This window comes from Spinacia oleracea, chromosome 1 (assembly GCF_020520425.1).
Source record: "Spinacia oleracea cultivar Varoflay chromosome 1, BTI_SOV_V1, whole genome shotgun sequence".
Classification (NCBI taxonomy): Eukaryota; Viridiplantae; Streptophyta; class Magnoliopsida; order Caryophyllales; family Amaranthaceae; genus Spinacia; species Spinacia oleracea.
Window position 1 is genome coordinate 78420976 of NC_079487.1, and position 21575 is coordinate 78442550.

General features: G+C 35.5%; 2 protein-coding genes, 1 non-coding gene and 1 pseudogene across 3 annotated transcripts; 2 read left to right on the forward strand and 2 right to left on the reverse strand.

Moving 5' to 3' along the window:
- Nucleotides 1-558: 558 nt before the first annotated feature.
- On the reverse strand, nucleotides 559-1617 carry LOC110801706 (protein FAR1-RELATED SEQUENCE 5-like). The gene is made up of 2 exons (XM_022007109.1): nucleotides 1494-1617; nucleotides 559-1040 (listed from the first exon to the last, which is right to left on the reverse strand). Exons 1-2 carry the CDS (start codon nucleotides 1615-1617, stop codon nucleotides 559-561), a joined length of 606 nt encoding a protein of 201 aa, XP_021862801.1.
- Nucleotides 1618-5019: 3402 nt separating this feature from the next.
- Nucleotides 5020-11063, forward strand: LOC110801724 (uncharacterized). Its single transcript, XM_022007133.2, has 8 exons — nucleotides 5020-5202; nucleotides 8311-8464; nucleotides 9204-9310; nucleotides 9438-9479; nucleotides 9586-9673; nucleotides 10188-10278; nucleotides 10493-10599; nucleotides 10723-11063. Exons 2-8 carry the CDS (start codon nucleotides 8334-8336, stop codon nucleotides 10844-10846), a joined length of 690 nt encoding a protein of 229 aa, XP_021862825.1. The 5' UTR covers nucleotides 5020-5202; nucleotides 8311-8333; the 3' UTR covers nucleotides 10847-11063.
- Nucleotides 11064-14761: 3698 nt separating this feature from the next.
- Nucleotides 14762-14835, forward strand: TRNAW-CCA (transfer RNA tryptophan (anticodon CCA)). Its single transcript has one exon. It is a non-coding gene; the product is annotated as a tRNA-Trp (tRNA).
- A 3264-nt stretch (nucleotides 14836-18099) lies between these two features.
- Nucleotides 18100-19060, reverse strand: LOC130465970 (cytochrome f-like; annotated as a pseudogene).
- Between the last annotated feature and the right edge of the window lie 2515 nt (nucleotides 19061-21575).

Sequence of the window (21575 nt, forward strand, 5' to 3'; positions counted from 1 at the left end):
AACAACTCAGTAAAACCTTTCATAGCTCTCTGCATAGCAATATTCTTCTTTGAATTTTCTCCAAGATGCCATGTACACAAACGGTGACTAGCACCCGGAAACACATCCCTAATAGCAGCAGCAATGGCAGGAGCTTGATCTGTCATTATAGTTTGGGGTATTCCACCACCCATTGATCGCAAAAAAGATTCAAACAACCAAATAAAAGAAGGAATACGCTCATTAACCAGGAACCCCAAACCAAAAACAACATTATTGCAATGATGATTCATTCCAACAAATGGTGCACATATCATATCATACCGATTTGTCCGGTATGTTGTATCAAACACCAATAAATCACCAAAATATTCATAATCCCTTTTCATCCTTCCATCCCTCCAAAAGAAACTAATTAAATGTCCATGTTCATCTAACTCAAAATCGTAATAAAAATCACTCTCGGAAGATTGTCTTTGAGCAAAGTACCTAATTAACTGATTACAGTCTTTACCATCAAGTTTCATTGCCTTTTCAGCAACCAAAGCGTTGTATGCATCAGCAGTAATAAACCCTAAATTAGGAGATCCTCCAACTTCTTGCACTAAGAAAATCAGACACTCTACAACCACTAGCTTTCATTGCACTAAGATACTTGAGCTGCTCCCTTGTAATATCTCTTTGAGACCTAAGCAAGTATCTCTTGTCAGCGGGAATCATATGATGATTGTGAGTCATGTTATGCCTCACCACAGTCCAAACACCATCATTGGTAATAGAAAAACTAATAAAAGCAGTACAACCTGTACGCAATTCAGACCTCTCATACTTCCTCAATGTTTCCTTCTTAACATCTTTAAAGCCAGAATTAGAACAAAGAAATCTACGCATAATCCACAAACCAGTTTTACGACTAGTCCTAATTAATCCCTTACGAATACTAAAACCCTTCCTAAATGCATAGTCATTATACATTTCATAAGCTTCATCATCACTCCTAACTTCTTTTAACATTAATTCTGATGCAGATGCTTCTTCAACCACTACTACTTCTTTAGACACTGTTGAAAAATAGAGGGAAAAGATGATGTTCAATTTAGATTGTACGATGTTCATATATTAAAACCAAATATTCATAATCATAAACTTCAATAAATATGTTGCAATAATAACATAATCACAATGACAAAAATATTCACAAAATTAAATAACAAAAGTCATGTTCATAATATAGGTGAATAATGTTCAAAATCATCAAAAACAAAGAGTGTAAATTTTCCAGAAAATTGAACAATCTGGAAAATATTCAAAATCTTAAAAAACGATAAAAAGTTCATCAAACTAAAACCTAATACAACTATGAACGTAAAAAAAACAAATATAAAAAGAATTTTAATCACAATTGAATCTAATAACAATTGAAACTAATTTTTTTTTAAACCAGAAAATTAAAATCGCAAAATCAAAATCGCAAAACAAAAGAAAAACAAACAAAAAATTTGAATCAAACTCACATTCCTTCATCAACGCAGAGAGTAATGAGGAATTATCAGCATTAATTTCAGCAAGTATAGCATCAATGGAAGCTTTGCTAGTAAAATCATCCATAGAGCATAATGTTGAAACAGAGGAAGCCATAGAGATTGAAATCAACAAAATTGAAGGAGAAAAACTGCGTAATGGCTTTAGAAGAGGAGAGAGAAAAATTTGAATTGATTTCAGCGTGATCAGCGTGATTACAAAGCAAAAGGAACGAAGGAAAATAGGAACCAAATCTGGCGCTAAGGAAGGAAGGTGAGATGCGTGCATAGGTATCCAGCCAAAAATTTGGGGAAAATGACAAGTGTATCTCTTAAATAAATACGACAGGAAAAGACAAGTGTATCCATTAAATAAATACGGAGGGAGTATGTTGTATCTAAATCTATTCCCACATGTTCTAGAAGTAATATTCGTCGTAGTAAATTGGATTTTCCGAGAAAGACTAACATTTGTAATTAAATGCATAATTTTCTCAACAATTATGAAAATGACAGGTAATAAAGCATTTGTGGTAATATATAGGCCATGTTCGGCAAAATTAGCGGTAGCGGGTAGCGGTTGAGTAGCAGGTAGCGTTTCGAGTAGCGAGTAGTGGTGAATGATAGCGGGTAACGGTTAGCTGTCAGAGTAGCGGCTAACTGATATGTGTGTTCGATAAAAGTAGCGATTGATATTCTAAAATAAAATAGAAGATAAAATATTGTTTAAAACTTTATTATAAATTTGTCAAATATTACCCGCTACCATAAAAGCTACTAATTTTAACGTTTGACAAAAGCTACCCAAACGCTACCTCTACCGCTAACCGTTACCTAAATCGCTACCTTACCAAACATTTACAAATTTTATAAGTAGCGTATTGACTAGGTCAAAACGCTACGCTAACCACTACCTCAAAAGCTACTGCCGAACACGCCCATATCTACATTTATTCAGCCATAAAGTGATTCAGCGCGTCTCCTGTGAGACCAGTCACACCATCAACTTGATGCTGTGACGAGCGCGAAACCAATAGCGTACCTCCCCTAAAACTATAAAAAAAGTAACAGATCTAAACTATAGAAGTAACATACCTAAATTAAAAAAGTACTTCCTCTAAAATTATTTTTAAAAAAAAGTAACATGTCTAAACTATAGAAGTAACATACCTAAACTAAAAATGTACCTCCCCTAAAACTATTCCGTATAAAAAAAAGTAACATGTCTAAACTATAGAAGTAACATACCTAAACTAAAAAAGTACCTCATCTAAAATTATAAAAAAAAAGTAGCATGTCTAAACTATAGAAGTAACATACCTAAACTAAAAAAAATACCTCCTCTAAAATTATTTTAAAAAAAAGTAACATGTCTAAACTATAGAAGTAACATACCTAAACTAAGAAGGTATCTCCCCTAAAACTACTCCGTATAAAAAAAGTTACATGTATAAACTATGGAAGTAACATACCTAAACTAAAAAAAGTACTTCCTCTCAAATTAAAAAAAAAAGTAACATGTCTAAATTATAGAAGTAACATACCTAAACTAAGGAGGTATCTCCCCTAAAACTACCCCGTATGAAAAAAAGTAACATGTATAAACTATAGAAGTAACATACCTAAACTAAAAAATGTACCTCCTCTAAAATTATATTTCCTCCGTATTTTAATACTCGCAACGTTTGCTAGTTTCACGCATGCCAATGCACAACTTTGATAATTTATATCTTAAATTCTCTTTATGCAAAAATTATAAAAAGTTGATATTTTGAAAATACACATTGAGACGAATCTAACAAGATCCCACATGACTATGTTTTATCTTATATAAAAAAACACTACGAATAGTCAAAGTAGATTATATGAATAGTAGCAAAAGTCCAAACGTTGCAAGTATTAAAAGACGGAGGAAGTAAAAAAAAAGTAACATGTCTAAACTATAGAAATAACATACCTAAATTCGCAAGTGTGAACTTGTCTCACCATCAGTTGATGGTGAGGACAGTCTCATATAAGAATTTGGGAAAGATTTATCACCCTCCACGACTCCACCTAATTATTTATACTCTGTATTTAATTTCCAGCCAAGTCATTAAAAAATGAACAAACTCATTATTTGGAGGAGGGTTTCTAAACCTCAAGTGAATTGTGTCCACATGGACACAAGTGATCCAAATACAATCATCTTGAGTACCAATACATAATATGTCAGTACCAAAATGCAAAATTGCTTAGAAATACCACCAATATAAGTCAGATGTGTTATTATTGGTATTCACATAATTTGTATTGGTACTAACATATTCTATATTGGTACTCCAAATTCTGTATTGGTACTCACTTGTGTCCAATATGGACACAAGTCACTTGTGACAAAGACTTCCTCTTATTTGGGGTCCCATTACTATTCATCTTCCTTTCCGTTTCTCAATTCCACACAATTTTACAGCTTAAAAACATTCACAAACAAATTCCACAAAATCAATCCACAGCCATTCATCAGAACACCATACCCAACTAATTATCTACAAGATTAGATCTGCCATTTTACTCATCATCGTCTGGTAGATCTTCAAAATCAGCTTCTTGGTTTATGGAACAATTGGAGAAAATAACAACGGAGGCCTAAATTACAGAATGATTTGAAAGTTAGGTTTTTGCTACAGTGATTTATGAGTACAACTCTAAGAGTAAAAAGGTAACTTTTTCGTGTAATTTGCGATGGAATTTGGGACTGAAACACAATTCATTTGAAATTCAAAAGGGACGGAGCAATAACGTCTGAAAAAACGGCTGTGAACTGCACGAAAACGGCAGTTAACTCCAAAACTTCCCGTCTACAAACGTCTTCCATCACCCCATTTCTTTTCGAGGTTGGCTACATCGCTGTCCAACAGCGACAAAAAAATCCATACCCACCCTTAAAAAAAAAAAAAAGGTTGTCCACACTTAAATAGTGTTGCTAAGTTGTTATATACTGTATCGGTAATATAAGTATTGTCATTGTTATATATATACTGTCATTGTTGTATTAAAATACTGTCACAATCATCCAAAAAAAAAGGAAATTATGTATACAAGTGTAATGAAATAGAAAAAGTAAAGAGATCACTTAAATGAATGGATAAAAGTGTTGCATATTAAATGAATAGATAAAAATATGTATACAAGTGTTATATAAGTATTATCATCGTTTACATAAATACTGTCAATGTTGTATTTAAATACTGTCATTATTGTATCAATTACTGTCATATTACCGATATTTAGTAATTTGTTTGACTTTTCAACTCATGTAGCGAAAATACCATTTTACCCTGGGTATGGACTCTTTTTGTCGCTGTCCACCAGCGATGTAACATACCTCTTTCTTTTCTCCTTTTCTAAAAAAATTATTTTTTGCATTCTGCTTCTTTTTTTGTAGTTTCTTTCCAGTAATACCCCCGATTAACGAATCTGGTTAATCGGCCCGATTGACTGGGGCCGCCTCCATACCTCTAAAATGCTTCTCATAAAACTTTACTCGTAAATTTCCAAGAACATCCGCTCTGGGTTTGAATTCATTTTCTCTCTCTTCCAAAATCTGTCGAACTCCCGCATCCTCCTCCTCTTAAAACCCCAACGACAAAAGCAGCATCTCTAATCGGCGGCGCCTCCGCTAACCTCCTCTCCTTCACTACTACTGCTGCTGCTTTTCTCGGTAATCATCTATTTTGTGTTGAATTTTTGTTGATTTTATTTGTCTATGTGTTGATTCAAAAATGTAATTTTCTGATATGATAGAATCAATTCTGTTGGGTCACACTTTTAGCTTTGTTTTTGTGTTGTGAAATTCGTATTATTTCTTGATATGATGCTCATAAGATTGATTAGAATTACTGATTCATTTTTTTTCTTGGGTTTCAAATTGTTAAATATGTTCTGTTGGGTTTGTTTTGGTGTTGTTTTATGTCTAATTAGTCTATATCTACTTCATAATTCTACTTTGAAATTCGTATTATCTTTTTTGATATGAGATCGAATTTTCCAACAATCACCGGTTATCTATCTTTGGGCCCAGGGCGGGCCCCCTTCCTGACCTAGCTCAGGGACGGGCCTGATGGGTACCTTCCAGTATCTCGTCCTCCTTCCTTAGTTTAGAGGTTGGTTATACCGAGAAAAGTTTGCAAGCTAGCTGTCTGTTTGGAGTGTTGGTGTTTGTTCGCATTAATGGGGTTTGGATGGAGTCGAGTTACGTTCTAAATTCTGTCTCTCGAGTTCATTTTTAGTTTAAAATGAATGAGCTTGGACTTGTTTTAATCGAAATACAGAGTAGTAGTTAGGACTTTTGGAGTGTTGGTGTTTGTGTAAGGATTTTATGCTTGATCTTATTTTTACTCCTTCCATCTAGTAGTAATTGTCACATTATCCAATCTATTATTTTGGTTATGGTATGAGTTTACCTAAAGACCTTATTCAAAAGTTGAAACATGCCCAGGCTCTTCCTTAGTTGATGTCGATCTAAGGGGCATCTTGAAAATTCAATCATAAGCCATTGTTGTTTAAGAAAACTTGGAAACCTTCTAAGACTTAACACTCTTAGGGTGTGTTTGGTATGATAATAGGAAAGAAAACGGAATGGAATAAGTTAAGAGAGAGGAAAGGTAACAATAAGTGTTACCGTTAAAAGTTGTTTGGTTTTACGAAAGAATGGAATCACTTATACTCCGTAATTTTCTTATCATACTACTTCGTAACAGTATAAAAAATACGAAGTAGTAAATATTAACAAATGCATTTGGAAAAACCAAAAAATCATAAAATACACTTTCCAATATCATCTACCTGTTCCCCTTTTTTTATCAAAAAATTATCTATCTTATCATTGATTCATCTGACAATAATAATCATTCAAAGCCAAATCTTTTGGAATTTCCAGATTTAAAATTTAGATTGTTTTCTAGATTTTCAAAATTTTGTTTTTCAGAAATTTCAAAGTAATCAAACCACAATCAGGAGGAGGAAAGAAAAAATCAATTTAATTTTCAAAGTGATCAAAACCACAATCAAGAGGAGGAAAGAGCATCAAGCACAGTTAAAATTTTCTAGATTTCCAAAATTTAATTTCATATTTTCAAATCCTCTAGTTGCGTGTTTGAGGCATATATCAATGATGATAAGAGACAGGGAAGGGAGGTCGAGATGAAATGAGTCTGATAAATGGAGGCTCAACTTTTTCTTTTCTTTTTTTGTTAGAGGAGGCTAATGGATTGTGTTACCACAGGGAAGGGCAGGGCTTAGTTTTAAAAAGCGCGCTTTTTTGCGCTTAAAGCTCGGAAGCTCAGAAGCTCACACCAAAGCGCTTCTACCAGCTGAAGCCCAGCGACATACAAGAAGCGCACACTTCCTAGCGCTTCGGTGCTTCTGCGCTTCCTAGCGCTTTTGCGCTTCTTGTAGTCTAGGCACTTCAGACCCTTCTTTTTTATAAAAAATAAAGCCACGTGACTCTAATCTTCTTTTTTTAAAGTATCACGTGATTTCTTTTTTTTAAAAAGTGAATATTTGGGAAGTTTTTGAAAATCCTAGTGCAATTTTCTCAATTAGCCGGATTTCTCTAGCCTTCTCGCCAGATTTCTCCCGTCGGATTCTGAATTTTTCTTCCACCGTTTTGATTTCTCTATTTATTTTCATCTTTTCTTTCCATATTTTCTCCATATGTTCTGAACTTTTGAAATTTTATTATTTCTTTCTGGGTGCGCTTCGCCTACGAAAAGCGTGCGTTTTCGCTTTGCGCTTAAGCTCCAGGGCCCTTTGGCGCTTCAGTGCGCTTCGTGCTTTTTAAAACTAAGGGGCAGTGTAACATTTTGGAGGATTCCATTACCGTTAGATAACGGAGTGGGATACATTTTAATCTTACCGAACAGATGAAAACAGATTGGGTTACTTGATTCCGTTTCTCAGCTTCAATTTTGCCATACCAAACATGCGCTTAGTCAATCATTTGGGATATTAATTTTTATTTTAAACGTTGTCACATACTCTTTATCAATCAATTTGAGTTAGGGGAACCTAGGAATTCAATCCCAAACCATTTCTATTAGAGAAAGGTGACAGACTGACAGTTATTTTAGATTTCCCAAATAGTAAATTTGACTTTACGGATCACAATTTTCATACGGAGGGGGGAACTTTTAGTTTTTAGGTAATTTTGTTCATATTAGTTTGCTTGGCATTTTTTACGAGAGAAAGCGGCAGGGGTTTTATTAAGATAAACTGTGCTGCACCAAAAATGCGGTACTTTGAGGGAAGATGAGATTTAGTATTCTCTATCTCTCTTCTTGCACACACGAAAAAAGAATAAAAAGCTTCGTTGAGAAAATGATAATCTGGACTTAGCCCATGTGTTGGCATTTTAATCTTCCTCGCACGTCCATTTCATCACATTCCAAGATGGCATTTTCATAACCAAACATTGAGCACCGTTCTCTTGCTTGCTTGATGACTGAGTTTCCGCTTTTTACTGACTATGCTTGTTCAGGATTTGCTCTCATTCATATGAGTGCATTAGCAACTTTGATTCTTCTGTCTTTAACATAGGATTCTTATTTATTCCCAATTTTGACGAATGACTAGGTCAAATGTATAAAAAACCATTCCATATCTGTTATTCTCCAAAGAAAGAGAAAATCTCTTAGCATGTCTTTCACTCTTTTGTCATTCCCTGTGGTATTTAATACAACAACAACAAAGCCTTAGTCCCTGTGGTATTTCATATCTATTTAATTTATCAATACCATCTTCAACTTGTTAAATTACGGTGTCTTTCCAGATATTTTTTGGTGGTGAGAAACAATGACAACTGCAGCTAGACCTACATGGGCACCTGCTAAGGGTGGAAATGAGCAAGGTGGTACAAGGATTTTTGGCCCATCTCAAAAGTATTCTTCCAGGGATCTTGCAGCTCATACAAATCTTAAGCCAAGGTAAGAATTACTTGCACTTTACCTTGTGATAAAGGGAGGCAGTTTGCAACTGATAAACATAAGAAATAGATATATGCTAAATATGATGTTCTGTGTCGCAGTGTCTCTAGATGCTGAAGTATATATGTAGCTGAGAAGCTGACAATGTTATTTATTGTCTTTTCTGCTTTACACTTTGTTTGGATAACAGGAAATGGAGAGAAATAGAGAGAAGAGAAAGGGAGGGATACAAACTCCCTTGTTTGGGTAGAAGGTTGGGCGAAGGAAGGGGAGGGAGAGGGAGGATCCATTTGCCCTCCCTATTTAATAAACACCATCCCTCTAAATTGGAGAGATTTGGAGGGAGCTTACCTTCCCCCTTCCCTTCCTCCCTTCCTCCTTTTCTCTTTTATCTTCCTATCCAAAGTTCCAAACACACTGTTATTCTTGTCTTGGCTTTTGTGGACGATGCTGGGGTTTAGTCCTTGTGAACAGCAGGGTCTTTAGATATTTCTAATGTTATTTATTGTCTATTCATCTAATTGATCTAAGGGGAAGACGACAGATAGTAATTTTCTTGGAGAGGATGTAGCTACTTGTTTATAGCTTGCCCTTGTGGAACTGGGCAATGTCGAATAATTTGAAGAAAAGGAGCTTTCACTTTATGTTTATCGCTGCTGCAGTTACTTTTAGATCTGTGCATCAAGTCTTTTTTCATTCTGCTCTCCCTAATCCTGTCATGCTCTTGATTTTCATACAGGAAGGATGGGCAAGACACCCAGGAGGAACTTGAGAAGAGGGACCTTCGTGAAGAACTTGAAGAGCGTGAGCGGAGACATTTTTCATCAAAAGATAAATCTTACGGTGGTAAGGAAATTTGAGAATGACAGGCTGGTTTCTTAGCCATTTTATTCAATCCTTTTTTTCTAGTACCTTGTTGCTTAATTAAATTATTTTCTCTATTCCATCTTTAAATGTGTGATGTGTGATGCAGAGGATAGAGATCGTAGAAAGGGCGGCCATCTTCTCCTGGAAGGTATGTGCTGTTTGTGTTTTTTTGGGTTTTCATGTCAACTTTTTGTTTTGGATATATGATCATTTACGAATTTGTCACATACATTTTCTTTTTTCATTCCCTGCAGGATCAAGGAGGGACGCTGAAGAACGTATTGTTCCTAGAAGTGTAGATGCTGATGATTCTGATGTGGATGTGAAAAGTGATGATGAAAGGTTGGTAGACAAACTCGTCATTCTGCTTGTCTAGACCTTGCTCATGTTTTCACTTATGTTGTTAGTCCAAGTAGTTTGTCATCCTGTTATTACCTCTTTTGTCCTTAATTTGCTCTTTTTTTCTGCATATGTTGAATGAAAGGTGAAAAATATATATTCCGTCTCTAGTCTAGCCTTCAAAATGATGCTTAATGGTTCCTCACCTGCTCTTGCGTCATTATTTTGTTCTATTGGATTCTCTTTCAATAAAGGGTATAGATTGAAGAACAGATTGTTAAATGCCTACTTAAGTGTTAACATGAATGGACGGGTTGCTTTAGCTCATGATCAGGACTCTAAGTACTTAGAGACATAAATGTTTGGGGATTATGTTTAGAAGTTGTTCTTACAAAAACATCTGCCCTATCACCCTTGGAGATTTTCAACTAAATTTTGGTTTTTGAGAGAGTTATACGGTTCTGTATAGATTTCTGTTTGAACATGTTCTTACTTATGCACCTTTCTTCATTTTCAGTGATGATGATGATGACGAGGATGATACTGAAGCTCTTTTAGCGGAGCTTGAACAAATAAAGAAGGAAAGAGCTGACGAGAGGTTGCGGAAGGTGAGAATGTGAAACTGTTATTCCTTGAATTGGCTCCATCTATGTCGTCACCCAATGCCTGACGTTAGTTGATTCCCTGGGTGATGGTTTTTCAAATTGTTTGTTCACTTTTCATGATTTTTCGTATTGTTTGTACTCTAAGGGAGCTTTGCTAGATGGGGGCAGTGAGTTCTTGATTCCTTTGAATAATACAATTTTGATTGAAATGATGCAGGAACGAGAACAACAAGAGGAAGAATTGAAAAGCAAAGAAGCAGAACTTATGAGGGGAAACCCTCTAATTAACATCAACGCTCCAACCAACTTCAATGTTAAAAGAAGGTTAGTCTTTAAAACCCTAAAAGCAGTAAAAAAGAGAGGAAGACTAAATAAAATAAAGTAATGGTTATAATTGTGTGCTACTGTTTCCTGATTTATAAACTTATCCTGTATTTGGGGGTTCAGGTGGGATGATGATGTTGTGTTCAAGAATCAAGCACGTGGTGAGACAAAATTGGCTAAACGCTTCATCAATGATACCATCAGGAGTGATTTCCACAGGAAGTTTTTACACAAGTACATGAAGTAAATTGTGGGTCAATTCATAATGCAGCATTTGTTTGTGTCAAAGTGACTTGGCCATTTAAATTTTAGTTCCCTGCATTTTAAGAGTCGAATGGGAAATGGCTATTGATGTACTTGTATTATCTTTTGGAGACTAACAAATGAACTCTATTGAGAATTTACTAGTACGTATGTATATTTACTTTCGCCTGCTTGATAGAATATTTTGTTTCTGCCTCTCATTCTATTGAGAATTTTTTTCAATATCAGCTCTATATATGTTTGTTGAACCAATAGTCGAGAATTTCACTAGGTTTCTCGTGTAATCCATGGATTGTTATCAACTGTTGATTTATAATGTTTTTCCCATGCTTCTTGGTAGCCGTACGTAGATTGACCCCCACAAAATTGTACACAAGCCTACATTTTGATTTTTATTATTTTCATCATAGTCACCAACTTAGGCGTAACTTATAACTTAATTGTAGGCAGAGGCTATCGATTTTGGGATCTCACGTGAAATCAATGTAATTCTTGATGTCATCGGTTTTGTCTAGGAAAAATACTTTGACGTATATGTGATTATGTGCCTAATCACCTATATATGTATATATATATTTCTAATAGTTGTATTAGGATATAGCCATCTTGATGATTAACAGAAAATGAACAAGCAGTAATATGAACATTAAACTGTTAATGCAAGAATTTTTCCAACCAAATATTTATCTCATTTTGATTTTGGAATGTGTACAATACATGTTTATTTAGTGAGGCCACATTAGGGTTTCTTAGCTATCAGATTATCACACAAGATGACAGCTAATCATTGGCTCACATTCCTAGAAATTTCCTAGAGGAAAAGACAAAACAGCATTGTACTGAGAATGAAATATTTGGGATCATGTGACAGTGATGTCATTGATTCTTTGCTGCTGCCGTTTGCTTGCACTTTTGATGGGCTACAAGAATGGGCTATAGTAAGGGCCTTCTTTACATCTTGCAGCCATCTTCAACACTCCCCCTCAAGCTGAGAGTGAGGAGTGATTGATCACTCCCAGCTTGGAAAGAAGATCCTGATGTTGTTTAGTGGACAAGATTTTAGTGAACACATCTGCTAGCTGGTTCTGAGTAGGAACATAGGTTGGAGAGATGATGCCTTCATGCACCTTGTCCCTTATGAAATGACAGTCAATCTCCACATGTTTTGTCTTTTCATGATGAACTGGATTGGCTGCAATGGACAGAGCTGCTTGGTTATCACACAAGATTGATGTAGACTTTAGAGACCTTAGTCCCAATTCTTTAAGAAGTTGAGTTAACCACATTACTTCACGTACAGTCATAGCCATAGCTTTGTACTCAGCTTCAGCAATAGATCTTGCAACCACAGACAGTTTTTTTGATTTCCAACTTATAGGAGAATCACCAAGGAGAATGCAGTAGCCAGTAGTGGATCTTCTGGTGGATGGACAACCAGCCCAGTCACTATCACAATAAGCAGTCAGTTTAGCTGCAGAGTTACTGGCAAGAAGAATGCCCTGATCAGTTGAGCCAGACAAGTATCTAAGCACCCTCAGTGCTGCTTGTTGATGCACACAGGTGGGTTTGTGCATGAATTGGCTGAGAATGTGCACTGTGTATGCAATATCAGGCCTTGTTAGAGTTAGGTAGATGTGTTTGCCTACCAGTTGCTGATATGTTTCAGGATTAGGAAGAGGTTCACCACTGTCAGGTGTGAGTTTGGAGTGACTATCCATAGGAAGCTTCAATGCTCTACACTGGCGGAGACCATATTCTTCTAGCAGATCACACACATATTTCTTTTGGGAGAGAAATATTCTTTGAGTAGTCCTGTCAACTTCAATACCCAAAAAGTATCTCAACTCACCCATGTCTTTCATATGGAACTGTGAGGAGAGAAATTGCTTAGCTTGATCTATGAGATCCATATTGTTGCTAGCTAAGATCAAGTCATCAACATACACTAGTATCCTAACAAAATCTTCAGTGCTTTCCTTGATGAACAATGAGTAGTCACTCTTGGATTGAGTGAATCCATTTGCTTTCAGAGCAGAACTTAACTTTGCAAACCATTGCCTGGGTGCTTGTTTGAGTCCATACAAGGATTTTAACAACTTGCACACCTTTGTAGGATTGTAAGTGGACTGCTCCCCCTCAAACTGATCACTGAATCTGAAGCCATACCCGAGGTAACCTGGTGGGAATTTCATGTACACAGTTTCTTTCAAATCTCCATGCAAGAATGCATTTTTTACATCCATTTGATGTATAAACCAATTACTAAGAGATGCAACAACCAAAAGGGACCTCACAGTGGAGAGTTTTGCCACTGGTGCAAATGTTTCTTCATAGTCAATTCCATATCTCTGTCTATTTCCCAACACAACTAATTTTGACTTGTTTCTGTCAAGACCCCCATCAGAGTGGTATTTAGTTTTGTACATCCATTTACATCCCATGGCTTGCTTCCCAGGAGGGAGTTCAGTTATTTCCCATGTATTGTTGCTCTCTAATGCATCCAACTCATCATTAATAGCAAGTCTCCATTTTTCATTATGAACAACATGTTTAAAATGCTTAGGATCAGGCACTTTAGGTTGAGTAATGTGTGTCATGAAGCAAAAGAATTGTGGAGTGACTCTTGTTTGTGCCACAGAATGCACAAGAGAAGGTTCAGTCACTGTGGCATGAGACACTTGATAATCTGAGTGCTATGCTGGTGTTATGTGAGATCTAGTTGACCTCATCTGTTCAGTCACAATGGGAGCACTGCTTACTTGAGTGTCAACAGCAGTGTCATCACTTTGTATGGAATCATCAGCTATCCACTGTGATGGCTGATTGTTTGTATTACTGCATGTGCTTGCATCAGGAGAAGTTGAGTGGAAGATGTGATATGGGAATATGTTTTCATAAAATCTCACATCTCTGGAGACAAAGATTGTTTGAGTGAGTAGGTTATACAGCTTGTATCCCTTTTGAGTGATAGGATATCCAATGAAAATGCAAGGCACTCCTTTGGCTTCAAACTTGTCTTTGCTGTTGCGTTGATTCTAGCTCTAACCTTCTTTAACCCCTTTCCGTATCAATAACTAGAATGAAAAAAAGGGGAACATCAACGCATCTGGGAAAAAACGATTGATTTCTATTAATAGACCAGCTAAAGACCCAAACCATAAAGTGCTTAGTACCGGTGCCAAAGAAAGATATGTTTTGAAATCTCGCATTGAAAATCCTCCTTTTGGATTTCTTTAATTTATTTTTTAAAATAAAAGTAATACATATTTAATCTATAATCCGATGTATATATGATAGTTAAAGACTACTTGTCTTTGTACATAAAATCTTTAAGCTAAGTCAAATAAAAATTTACAACAATTAATAATTTATAGTAGAGAAGATTATTTTTAAGAAAAAGAATAGCATGCTCCTTTCTACTGAACTAAACATCCCAAAAATATTTTTTTAGTTTACGAAGGATTTTCGTATACATAAATATACAAACCCTTTCTATTATACCTTATATGATAAGAGATCGAAAAGAAGAGGAAATGGCCGGGCAAATAAAATTTTGTATTTCTATGGGAAATAAGAAAGGTGTGGAAAACAAGACAAGGATTCTTTACAATTATATTATTGTAACGAATTGAATTGAAAGGGATGTAGCGCAGCTTGGTAGTGCGTTTGTTTTGGGTACAAAATGTCACGGGTTCAAATCCTGTCATCCCTACCTAATTACTTATACTCTGAGAAGTAAGGAGGAATTTATTGAAATTTTGATAAAATTTGGACATACGTAATCTCTCATTTTTTTTAATGATACTCTATATCATAGATAGTGTATGCATGTAGGATGTAGATATAGTTTTGAGTTACAAAAAAAACCTTTCTTTCCAGTCTTTCTTATCTTAAGAAAGCGCTCTTAGTTCAGTTCGGTAGAACTTGGGTCTCCAAAACCTGATGTCGTAGGTTCAAGTCCTACAGAGCGTGATTCCATTGTTGGTAGAGCAAATTGAATTATCAAATTAGACTCAAATAAATGAACAGTGATCTAATCGAAAGTTGACCTTCTGTTGATTCGAGAAAGGAGGAGGTCAATCAAAATAATATTTGTGAATTAATAAAAGATCCAACTGATCACCACGTCTATATTGTAAATATGCAGTTACAAATAATCCAGCCAAAGTAATAGGAATTAGACCTAAGACGATTCCAAATAGAAAAACTTCAATAATTTCAATTCGTTTGAAAAAAAAAGAAAGGTAATATCTATCCCTAAATATTAATATGAATTCTCGATGAATCTCAATAACCAAAAACTATCAATTGTGGTAGTAAAGAACTATAAAACAGACGGAATACTACAGAAAGATTTCTTGAGTTGTTCATTCAATTAATTTCAAATAAGTCGTATCTTGTTTAGACCTATAAATAAAGCGGAAGTTATAGTTAAAGCCGCTAGTAAAAAACCGAAATAACTAGTTAGAGTAGACATGAAGGAGCTAAATAAAATATGTTCTTTTATACATATGTTTCTAAAGTACTTACCTAAGTTTCCATTTGGAAAGAGCATAAGAAAAAATCGCAATTCAAAGAATCAAAGAGTAAATTTTGATTCATTAACTATTACATTATAGATGTCACTAACAAAGATAAAGTAAGATCCGTAGAAAAAAAAAGAAATGACTCATTATTTGTGACATCTACACATCTCGTGATTTTGAATCAACATATTTTTTGCAAAACCTTTGAGTAAACTAATTTAATATTAAAAAAAATTCTATGTTTGATCTTTTTTTATTGGATCTAAAATTTTTTTTAGAACGAAAAGTTATTTTATAACGTAACACTTTGTCCTTTAAACGAAACTTATTAGACTCAGTGGTCGGGTTCATCGATATAAATAATATTTCGAATGAAAAGAAAAAGACTATCATCATTAAAAAAAATATATTTATTTTGTCCAACTCGATATTAAGACTAGCTAGTACCTGCTATGATCTTTGCCTTTATAGGTTCTACCTTGAATATTATTAAGTTATAAATATAAAACCGCATCCTTACAGTTAGGTCAATAAAAACCTTTGGATCGGATGGAACAATGGCTACATCACAAAAATACATTAATTGATTTCAATTAATCAATAATTTAATAATTTTTTTTGGACGATTAACCAATTCCTTAAAATATAAAGTAAGGAATTCTCTCAAACCTCTTCTATATCTATAACCGCAAAAAGAAATTTATGGATTTCTCGTCTAATTGAAATTTAATTGTACGAATATTATCATATTCTCCGTCTTCTGGAATTTTTCACGAATTATTATATAGAAACCAACTTGTCAGATTTCCGCTTTCTCCGATCTTCAGTTTCGAGTCTGAAAGCAACAAAATCATAGTGATAAACTTTATACTATTTGAAAAAAAATTCTATAGAAAAAAAAGAAATTCTCTCGTACTTCATTTCAATATTAATTGAAATTGCCTTGCTGTGTCAGAAGAAGGATAGCTATACTGATTCGGTATACTCTAAAGACACCTTTGGTACTATATTGGCAATCCTACAAGTATTTTACGTTTTACGTGGAGTAAAAAGTAAATAGAAATTTACTGATTTCATCTTTTACGGATTTGCCTTTGACTGTACAAGAATACGTGGAGCTCAGTATGTCTGGAAGCACAACAGAACTTTCTTTTGCTGATATTATTACCAGTATTCGATACTAGGTTATTCATAGAATTACTATACCTTCCCTATTCATTGCGGGTTGGTTATTCGTCAGAACAGGTTTAGCTTACGATGTGTTTGGAAGCCCTCGTCCAAACGAATATTTCACAGAGAGCCGACAAGGAATTCCATTAATAACTGGCCGTTTTGACTCTTTGGAACAACTTGATGAATTTAGTAGATACTTTTAGGAGGCCCAATGACCATAGATCGAACCTATCCAATTTTTACAGTGCACTAGCTGGCTATTCACGGACTGGCTGTACCTACCGTTTCTTTTTTGGGGTCAATATCCGCAATGCAGTTCATCCAACGATAAACAAAACCGAATCCGAATTATAGAGCTATGACACAATCAAACCCGAACGAAAAAAATGTTGAATTGAATCGTACCCATCTTTATTGGGGGCTATTACTCATTTTTGTACTTGCTGTTTTATTTTCGAATTATTTTTTCAATTAAATAAAGAGAACGAAAGAAATATATAGAATAGAGTAGGAATTATCTTATCCTATTCGGAAGGACCTCATTTCATAATTATCCATGACTGTTTATGTCTCTAGCACGACAACTTGATGAAATGTGGAGGGAAGTGGGGTAAATGGCCGATACTACTGGAAGAATTCCTCTTTGGATAATAGGGACTGTAGCTGGTATTCTTGTGATCAGTTTAGTAGGTATTTTCTTTTATGGTTCATATTCTGGATTAGGCTCATCGCTGTAGTAATTAGATGAATCGAGGTATAGATATGAAAGTATAAGAACTCAACGAGATCTTCCTTCCCCCTCGAATTAGACAAACAAAGAAGGGGGAGGTCCCATTAATTTTTTTTTTAATTATCATAATTTTATAATTTTTTTCGTATAAATGAAAAGAGGATCCCCCTTTCGATGTTTTTGGAAAATTTATTTGGTCATTCAGAACGTATATTCCTTGATAGTACTTGTTGATCCTTCCTAAATTGTTAAGTTAAAAAAAGAGGTAATCACTTGATTTACTGAATGACACAATAGAAGCTTTATTTTTCTAGATTAACTAGAATGCAAGAAGTTCCATTTGTTCCATAAATTTACCTCTCTCCTTTTTTTTCAGTTTGTCCACTCCTTATAAGTGTAATACTAAGAAAAAAATTCCGACTAAGTCTTTGACGAGGAGAATCAAGACTCATTACAATTTCGACACACGACAAGGAAATTTACACATACTTGTCGTGTGTCGAAGACCAGGAAGGAAAATAACTCCCCCTAGAATCATTTTGTCCCCTCATTATTCTTTTCGTTATATTTCCCCTTTAGTCTAGCATCTAGTCGAATTTCGATTGGAAAAAAGGAAAGTAGTCTTCTTCGCAATCCAATAGATATTATAACTAATAATCTCGTACAAGTAATTCCAACCTTCTCGTAGATATACAAGAAAGTATAAACAAACAAAAAAAAACCTTCTCATAATTTTTTGATTTATTAATCATCCAAAATTGTCAACAAAATTTTTGTTATTGTTACAAGCTTGATTAATACACGAATCTAGAAATTCATTTCGGACAATTGAACCTTCTCGAATTGTTTCTTTTTAAGAACCAAAAATATTTGTGCTAAAATAACAGACGCAAAGAAAAACAAAAGACCTTGTATGCGCAGTGGGTCTTGAAGTACTATTTCTGCGTCTCCCTGACCAAACCCACCCACATTAGGATTACTCGTTAATGGTTGATCAAGTTTGATAGATTCACCCTCGGAAACAAGAAGCTCTGGTCCTCGAGGGATAATATCAACCACTTCACGTCCATCCGAGGCATCCGCTATGTTTATTTCGTATCCTCAGATCCCTTTTATTTTCGTACAATTACTATACCTGTTGCTGTGGAATTATAAACTGTATTATTACTCTTGCTTCCGTCAGAATAAATTTGACCCCTTCCCCTGTTACCACCTACATATATCGGATATTTTAAGAAGTGAACGTCTTTTTTAGTGGCAGGGTCCAGGGCAAGAATAGGAAAGGTAATTTCACTATATTTTTGCCCAGGAACAGGACCTATCACAAGAGTATTTTGTTTATTGGGGCGATAGCTCTGAAAAGAAAGATTCCCTATCTTTTCTTTCATCTCTGGAGAAATACGATCGGGTGGGGCTAATTCAAATCCCTCAGGTAAAATAAGAACAGCCCCCACATTCAAGCCACCCTTTTTACCGTTAGCTAAAACTTGTTTAATTGCATATCATAAGGAATTCGAACAACTGCTTCAAATACAGTATCTGGAAGGACCGCTTGTGGAACCTCAATATCCACGGGCATATTAGCTAAATGGCAATTGGCACATACAATACGTCTCGTCGCCTCTCGTGGATTTTCATAACCTTGCTGTGCGAAAATGGGATAGGCATTCGCAATGGATGACCGAGTTATTATATATAATATAAGTGATATGGAAATGGTTCGAGTAATCTGTTCTTTTATCTAAGAAAAGGTATTTATAGTTTGCATAGTCCAACCATTGATTCCGAAAATTTATACAATAAATTGGGTAGGTTGCTAGTAAAGTTTCCTATCCACGATTCTGCTATTTACTTTAACTGAAACTGAATTTAATAAAAAAAATATTACTGGAATATCGGAGGAACTCCCCGCCTGAGACGGGTAGAAATAGTAAAGAGGGGGTGCAATTTGTAATGCTTTGATTATTTTTATGTACAAAGCAACAAACATTCGAATTAGAGATTTGAATTGGATTTATATCCGTATACCCTTTTTCTTCTTTTCAGTTATTTATTGAATGATAAATCACTACAAGCGATGGGGATACACGATTTAAAGAAAGGAATATCCAATATTTCAAAATTGTATCTAGAATGACTGGAAAAGTGGAAACAAGACTCGATAGGGTTGCTTGCAATTGCTAAACACCCAAAGGCTTTAAGGTGTTTGTACTTGGGTTTCTTGTTGTACAAAGCTTCATAGGGATTCTTGTTCTGTATCACAGAAGATGGCAGTCTGTTGGTAATGTGCACTGCAGCAAGTACACAATCACCCCAAAATTTCAAAGGCTAGCCAGAGTGAAACCTTATTGCTCTAGACATCTCAAGTATGTTCCTGTGTTTTCTTTCAACTCGACCATTCTGTTGTGGTCTGTTTACACAGGATGTCTGGTGTATGACACCTAGTTGATCAAAGAATGGTCTACACTTGCTATCATCAAATTCAAGTGCATTGTCTGACCTGATGACTTTAACTTTCTTCTCATGCTGTGTTTCTACCATTTTCACAAAGGTGGAGATGGCTTGATATGCATCTGACTTGGCTTTCAGCAGGTGAACCCATGTCACTCTAGTATGATCATCAACTATAGTCATGAAGTATCTATGATTTCCTCTTGTGTGTACCTTGTAAGCACCCCATATGTCTATGTGCACTAGATCAAATGCACAAGCAGCCCTAGATTTGCTTTGAGTGTAGGGAAGTTTTGTAAACTTTGCTAAGGGACAACTCAAACACACTTCACTGTCATCCCCCTTTATATTTCCAATTCCTTCAATTTTCTCAATTTAATTTCTTCATAGGAGCATGACCTAATCTGTGATGCCACAAGACAGCTGCACTCAAAGTGGGTACATCTCTCACCACAGTTGGTACACTTGACACACTTGTCACATTTCCAGCTAACTTTTCACTGGATTTTCTTTCTGTTGTGCTCACAGTCCCTTCTTTCAATTTCTGAAGAGTCTTTTCCAGGGGTTCATTTATCAGATAGTATAAGCCATTCAAAGCTCTACCAATTCCTTTCACAACCTTGCTGGTTGAATCCTCAATGACACAATAACCAGAATAGAAATTCACTTTATAGTTTGCATCTTCAACTAACTTATTCACAGACAACAAATTGTGTTTAAATGCGGGAACATATAGGACCTTTTTCAGTTCTAGATCACTTTCAAGTCTAACATTTCCAAAGTGAGATATACTAGAAGTTTCTCCAGTAGGAAGGTTAATATAGGGACTGTTCTGACTCTTGACAGGATTAATCAAAGTACTAAAATTTCCAGTCATATGATTGGATGCACCAGAATCAATTATCCAATCTAACCCTAAGGAGTCAGCAAAATAACAGGACACCATACCTGAGTAGTTCATGTCCATTTCATCATCTGTGTCTGATCCACCTTCCTTGGTGGGTACAGGTAGCATTCTAAGCAGCTGCTCTAACCGTTGAGTGTTTATCTGAGATTTGTTACCTCCACTGGTTCCAGTTTCACTATTTCCATGGGCATTTCCAGCAAGTTTCATACCATTCCCTTGTTTTCATTTGTTCCACTTTTGTTGTCCACCACCCTGCATCTTCCCTTTTCCTTTGTAGGGTGTTTTTCCAGTTTGCTTTCCTCTAGGATGCCAGCTAGGATAGCCAACTAAACTCCAGCACTTGTCACCCACGTGTCCAGCTTTCCCACAAGCTGTACATGTCACTTCATTTCCCTTGCTGTACATAGCAAGGGTTTCACCTTCTTCTTTGATGTGACCCAAGATATCTCTCTGTGACTCTTTTTGTTGCAGATAGCTACATGCTGTTTCTAAAGAAGGTAGAGGAGTCATCATGAGAAGCTGACTTCTCTGAGGTCCATAGTGTTCATCCACCCCATTTAGAAACTGGAAGAGTTTATGCTCTTCTTGTTGCTTTGTCAGAGCTTGTATGGAAGAGTTTATCTCTGTAGTCATAGTAGTGATAGGTGGCAAGTCATTGAGTGATTCCAACTCTTCCCACAAACCACACATGACTGTATAATAGTCACTGATGGGTTTTCCCATCTGTTTGGTTTCATACAAATCCCTATTGAGTTTGTATTTTCTTGAACCATTGGTCAGAGACAACCTTTGTTCTAACTGCTTCCATATTTGAGTAGAGCTATTCAGAAACATGATAGACTTCTTTATAGAATCAGAAACCGTCCCAATGATTTAAGAGATAACTGTGTTGTTGCAAGTTTCCCAATGTTAAAAAGGTTTTCTT